The sequence below is a fragment of the Bos mutus genome, chromosome 23 (genome assembly GCF_027580195.1).
Source record: "Bos mutus isolate GX-2022 chromosome 23, NWIPB_WYAK_1.1, whole genome shotgun sequence".
Classification (NCBI taxonomy): Eukaryota; Metazoa; Chordata; class Mammalia; order Artiodactyla; family Bovidae; genus Bos; species Bos mutus.
The window spans coordinates 9634341-9640705 of record NC_091639.1 but is presented as its reverse complement, the minus strand read 5'-3'; the positions used below and the strand labels follow the sequence as shown (position 1 = coordinate 9640705).

The window sequence follows — 6365 nt, the reverse complement described above, 5'->3', positions numbered from 1 at the left end:
GGAAATGGTGAGACCTGGAGGTCACCCCCTCTTAACCGAGTGATGAGTCCGTGTTTCAAACGATGGGGCAACCTTCCACTCATGTCTCCTGATGGGATGCAACTCCAGGTACATGCCATCATCCTAAGACAAACTCTTGCCCCAAATCTGAATCCAATCACGCTTCCAAGCCTAACTCTCAGTTTACAGAAAATAGAAAATCACCATTTGTCTGACAGTCAGTCCAATCCAGAAGGTGGGGGCATTGACAAGGTAACTGGCCTGCTTTTTTGAGTCAATGTCACAGGAAAACAGGTAGGGGACTGTTCCGGAATAAAAGAGAATAAGATACACAACAACCGAGTGCGACGTGTGGAGCTTGATGGGATTCTGGTTTGTAATTTGTGTTTCAAATGATGAAAGGTATTTTGGGAACAAATAGAAAAATTTGAGGAGGCTGCGTATTAAATGATATTAGAAAAGTATTTTTAAGTGTTTTAGATACAATAATGATATTTTAGTCAAATTAAAGTATGTCCCTTATTCTTGAGGCTTCCCTGATAGCTCAGTTGGTAAAGAATCCAGCTGCAATGCAGGAGACCCCGGTTCAATTCCTGGGTTGGGAAGATCTGCTGGAGAAGGGATAGGCTATCCACTCCAGTATTCTTGGGCTTCCACTGTGGCTCAACTGGTAAAGAATCCGCCCACAATGCAAGAGACCTGTGTTCGATCTCTGGGTTGGGAAGATCCCCTGGAGAAGGGAAAGGCTAACCCACCCCAGTATTCTGGCCTGGAGAATTCCATGGACTTTATATTCTTAGGGGAGAGAGAGCAAAAACAAATATAACAAAAGGTTGACTGTTGATGACTCTCAGTGGGTCTCTCAGCAGATAAGCATAAATTAACATTCTTAAGTTATGACAAGCACAGGTAACTGTTTCCCTTAATCTGATTCTTTCCTCATTTACGTAGAGATTCGAAAATGAATGAAGCCATGACTCTAGATTAACATATGGTGCCAATTTACTAAGTATCATAAGCATAAAACTGTGACATATTCCCAAATTACCATGACCTTGCCTAACACTGGTCATATTTAAATATCAGGTAAATTTTTAAAATTTGTACTGATCACACAAGGTTAGTGAATTCCCAACCAAAATGGATTCTGTTTTGCTCAGCAGCTAGGCAGTCTGGAAAACAAATCAAGCAAATTAAAACCAAAACATTTTATTATAAAGACAATGTTTTTATTTCATCTTTCCTACTTTTGTCCTTTTCCTTAAAAAAAAAAAGCACAAAGGTCTTTTATAATAGAGTAGATCAGCTTTGTCAGAAAGTTCTAGAATCTTTATTTGTATAATAAAGGCATTAGCTTAATCAATGTGTTTGAAAGCTCAAGTTTGCAATTATCTAATGTTAAAAGAAGTCCAAAATAATTGAATTTCAACCATCAGTCAGAAAAAAATCAAACGTCTAGCTTGGAAACAATAACAATTTAATGGACAAATAAAACATCACCACAATAAATAAAGGATTGAAGCACTGTCCTTTTTTCATCCAACATCATGAAAAGGTTTTTTGTTGTCATACATTTAAAACTGGTTAACACCAAATTAACTTACTGGCAACTGGGAAAAAAAAAAAAGAAAGAAAAGAAATGAAGACTACCACATTACAGAGACACAAAGCAAGCACAGCGGGCCTGGCACAAATAGCAAAACGCACGGCGCCCACAACCAGAGCTCCCTAGAGCGCGCGCCCCCGATAACGCACCAGGCCATCTGACGTTACATTTCAGGCAAAGCAAGCCTTTTTTAAAAACCTTACAAACATATAAATCCAAACCACAAAACACCTCCTAAACATGACATTTACTCTAAGTACAAATGGATATTTGGAAATTGCATTCACAATGCCATCTAAACTAGATTTCGGGAAATTTTAAGTATATAGCTATATTGGGGCTTAAATTCACTGGGCCACATCCCACACATACTTTCCCGTTATATTTACCCTGGGCATACATAGTCTCCAAGTTAACAGTTACAGAATTAAAAACTACTCTTCTAGAAAAGTATCGATTTTTCCTGAATAAACAGATTGGAACTGGTCCACTGTCTTTCACCCAACAAATGTTTCGTCACAAATACGTAAAGTAGCCTTAGTAATGCCCTTTTCTAAGAGTTATAAGTATTTAAACATTTATCATCAGTAATGAGTTTTAGGCTAAAAAACCTTTTTTTTTTTTTTTGCCTACTTTCTGTGGGCATTCTATTCCCTCAAACCTAAAATCTGTTACCCAATTTCTTCTCGTAAATATATACATTCAATGTCCCCTACCTCACGAAAAGAAGTTCATTAACTCAAGTCATATAAGCTTATGCTTTTATTTGAAATAAACTGCATGAGAACTTGAATCCATTCTAAAAGGGACTTAACAGGGATGGCAATATGGGAGATTGCACTCTGCCCTTCCATTTTGTTATATACTCCCTTGAAGGGCATCAGCTTGACATCTCTCTTGCCCATCCTTTTGCCTGAGCTACTGCACATAAGCCTAAACCATTATATTTTGGTACAGCTCAACAGAACACAGCAAAATACTTAGGTTCTCGGCACATCAAACCATGAGCTGGAACAGCTCCTGAACTGGGCCTGGGTTTCCACTGCCACAATTTACGCCAAATTGTTACAGGATTAAGTTAAGTGAGTCCATAGTAGAATTTAAAATGAAACGGGGAAAAAATAATCGAAATCCACATATAGTTATAGCAACTAATTTAAATGGAACCCCATCCAGGATAAAGGATGGTGCTGAATGAACAATGTGGTTTAAAAAAAAAGAAGAAACTAAACTAAAATGCTTTAAGGAAAAGCTCAAATTGGATCTCCATGAACTGCTCTGACAGAATTTCAGAGAAAGCTGGAGAGCAGAAAATAAACATGGAGAAAAAAAAAAAAGGGTGTGTGTCCCAAACGAGTGGCCACATTCTGCTTTGAGGTTTACTGATGCCAATTTCCCGGCGTTTTAAGCTCTCTATAGTAATGTGACAAAACAGGCATATAGCTGAAACCACGCAAGAGGCTGGGTTCCTCTTGGCAAGTACCATGCACGGAGGGACCAGCACCTGAGCTGGAGAGGATCCAGGGAAGTGCCAACCGTGGGCCAGGGGCAGGGGTGTGCACTGTGCAGACGGGTGTGCCCTGGGGCTGCCCCCCTCCTGGGTCTACCCTCCATCCCAGGCTAAGATGATGAGAAGAGGCACCAGTTCATGCCTGACCGTCCACAAAGACTCCAGCCGCCACAGCACAACACGTCGGGCCCCGGGGTCCATCTAGCAGCCCTGAGTGGCGGCTGCCCTGTCTCTGGGAAGACTCAGTAGCAAAGCGCTAGAAGGCTGAGCTGATCCCTGTCTCTTTTTTGCTAACACGTAAGTAGAAATGAACATGTTACTTCCAGCATACAGGAAAACCACCGAGTCAATATCTGGATGGAAAACAGACCACAGACATATGCCCAGTGGCTCTGTTCACACCATGGGCGCCGATCACAGAGACTGTGATAGAAAACAAAGGCTAAGTGACCTAACTTGACACGTGGCAAGAGGTGTCTGACTTCTCGGCGCGCCAGTCTCGCTTAAGAGGACGGTGCCAGACAGTCTAGGAATTCGTGGCAGACACACTGGCAGAAGCCATACACCATCAGGATGACGAGGCTGGAGGGGACCAGGCTGACGAAGACGACCCCCAGTGTGACCTTCTTGGAGACCAGTAAGTAGATGCCCAAGGGCAGGGAGCTGAAGTACAGCAAGCCCAGCAACCACACCAGCACCCGGATGGACGTCTGAAAGACCAGGGACGTGCAGTTCCACATGGTCCAGTTGTGCGACACGGCGGTGGTCACCGAGTCGAAGCTGGAGGGCCGGTAGAACTCGACCACGGGCGTGGAGCTGAGCGAGGGCGAGCTCTCCCGCTGCACCTCCATGATGGTGATGACCAGGCAGTTGGAGGACGCGTGGGAAGGGCTGACCAGCGAGGCCAGCCGCTTGGGGGTCAGCAAGAGCTCGGTGGGGTTCTCGGGCAGGCACTTCTTGCCTTTGCCGCCGCCGCAGGTCAGGTTCAGCAGGATGTTGTTGTCGTCGGGCAGGCTGCTGACTTCGTCATCCGGTAGGCACGTCTCGAACCTGCAGAAAGGGCAGACGATGACGCCATGCGGGGAGTCCCCGAAGTTGATGATCTTGCACAGGCATTTGGCACACACGCGGTGGCAGCACCCCAGCACCTTGGGCTTCCTCTGTTTCAGGTTGTACCGGTTGTAGCAGATCTTACACTCCAGCTCGTCTGAGACCTGAGACTCGGCTGCCTCCTCTGGCAGCTGACTGGCCATCCCGGGCTCTGTGCCTCCCGTCCTGGGCCGGACGGGCTGGACGGGTCCCGCAGAAGGAAGGCTTGGACGGCGCCTTCTCTCTGAATTATCACATCGTCCAAATCAGGCAAAGATGCACACAGGCAGGAAAAGGAGGGACAGAAATCGGCCGGGCATTTTCAGTTTCTGCGTATCGCTCTCTGTCTCAAACAGCATATTGACATAAGCCACGAGAGGGGTCTGCAAAGGAAAAGAGATTCTAATATGGTGAGCGGTTCGCTGAAAAGTGCTTTACGGAATTTTCTGAGCTTCCAGCGATTAGAAGTGGCAGACTTGAAAGGTTAAATCCCCAGCATCTTTTCACGCGTTTCTGCCTCCAGGATATAGGAAAGCATTATCTCCATGCTTAGCTTTTTTCAGTCCACAGATATGATAGTAAAGAAGGCATTAAGAATCTTAGCGGTGTGAAGTACACTGCAGAGCACTGTGTGTTCAGCTCAATAGAGAGATTTTTCTCTCTGAAATTGTACAAATTCGGCCTTTTTGAAGACAGAATGGGACACTTACCAGAAATAGATACATTTGCAGTTAAACTCCATTCAGTATAAATTAACTCTTTTAGAGGCTCATTGGTAATAAACTCCGATTGTCTAAATAACCCCAATAGTGCTTCAGAACACACTAAAGGAGGGAAAACTTAAGGATAGATGTTGAAAACATGTTTTCAGAAAGTAATTTATACAGATGAGAGTGTATTTAAATACAGCAGACTATTCTTACCTTTCCAGTGTAAAGAAATCTGTTACAAGTGTCTTCCTTATTTGACTATTCAATTTCAAACTTTCTGTTTCAATACTAGTCTTGCAAACCATGGCTGTACACATACATTCACTCAAAGAAGAGTGAAGCATATGACACCTAAAATAAGCATTATATCCAAGTCAAGTCTAATTGCCAAGACAGAGAAGAAAACACAGAAATGGAGTTGTTAGTCGTGTCTGACTCTTTGCGACCCCATGGACAGTCACCTACCAGTCTCTTCTGTCCGTGGGATTTTCCAGGCAAGAATACTGGAGTGGGCTGCCATTTCCTTCTCCAGGGGATCTTCCCAACCCAGGGATCGAACCCAGGTCTCCTGCATTGCAGGCAGGCACTTCAGCATCTGAGCCAAGAGTGTTTAAACACAGAACACACGTGCAGTTATGTCTCAAAACATGAAGAATCATGCATGCATGGCTATCAAAAAGTACTCAAACTCCAGCCACTTGCCTACTTTAGCTCATGTAAACTCTCTCTATGGTGAACAGAAAGCATGATGGTTGCTATTACTGCTGACTTTGGACAAATGGCTGAAGACTGATGTCACATAAACAGTCCATTCTCAATTATTAGGACTAAAAGAAGGGAGCAGCAATGTGAGAAATCTCCAAATAATTTTTAGCTTTAATATATGTGATTCGGGGCTAGTAGATTTGTCCTGGGCTTCCCAGGTGGCGCTAGGGGAAAAGAATCTGCCTGCCAATGCAGGAGACTTGAGAGACATGGGTTCAATACCTGGGTCAGGAAGATCTCCCGGAGGAGGGCATGGCAACCCACTCCAGTGTTCTTGCCTGGAGAATCCCATGGACAGAGGAGACTGGTGGGCTATGATCCACAGGATCGCTAAGAGCCGGACACAACTGAGCAACTTAGCACACAGGCACGTGCAAAGATTTGTCTTAAATTATATTTTGCTTGGAAAAATATCAGAATGTATTTGAATTTCTGAGAAGACCCCCAAGGAAATAACAGCAGAGGGTGGTCATAAGAGTTCTGAGAAGTAGAATGCAACTATGCCAGCATTTTAAATTTGCCATGGACCCTACTGCCTTAACAGAGAAAAGCCAGTGTGCAGGTAAACTTGGATGGTTTTTGAAATCATGACTAACTGGTTTGTGAATATGTATTATCTTCCTTTTAAATTATGACCTTAGTTAATTTTAAACTGACTCAATATAGTACAAGAATGTATAGTGTA

General features: G+C 43.8%; 1 protein-coding gene across 1 annotated transcript in view; it reads right to left on the bottom strand.

Annotated features, from left to right (window-relative positions):
* Positions 1-1254: 1254 nt before the first annotated feature.
* The window catches only part of RNF182 (ring finger protein 182), a 50061-nt gene continuing 44950 nt past the window's right edge, over positions 1255-6365 (bottom strand). Inside the window, exon 2 of the mRNA XM_070361442.1 lies at positions 1255-4588. Coding sequence (XP_070217543.1) covers positions 3620-4369 — 750 coding nt within the window. The 5' untranslated portion in view covers positions 4370-4588 and the 3' untranslated portion in view covers positions 1255-3619. The remainder of the gene's footprint in view (positions 4589-6365) is intronic.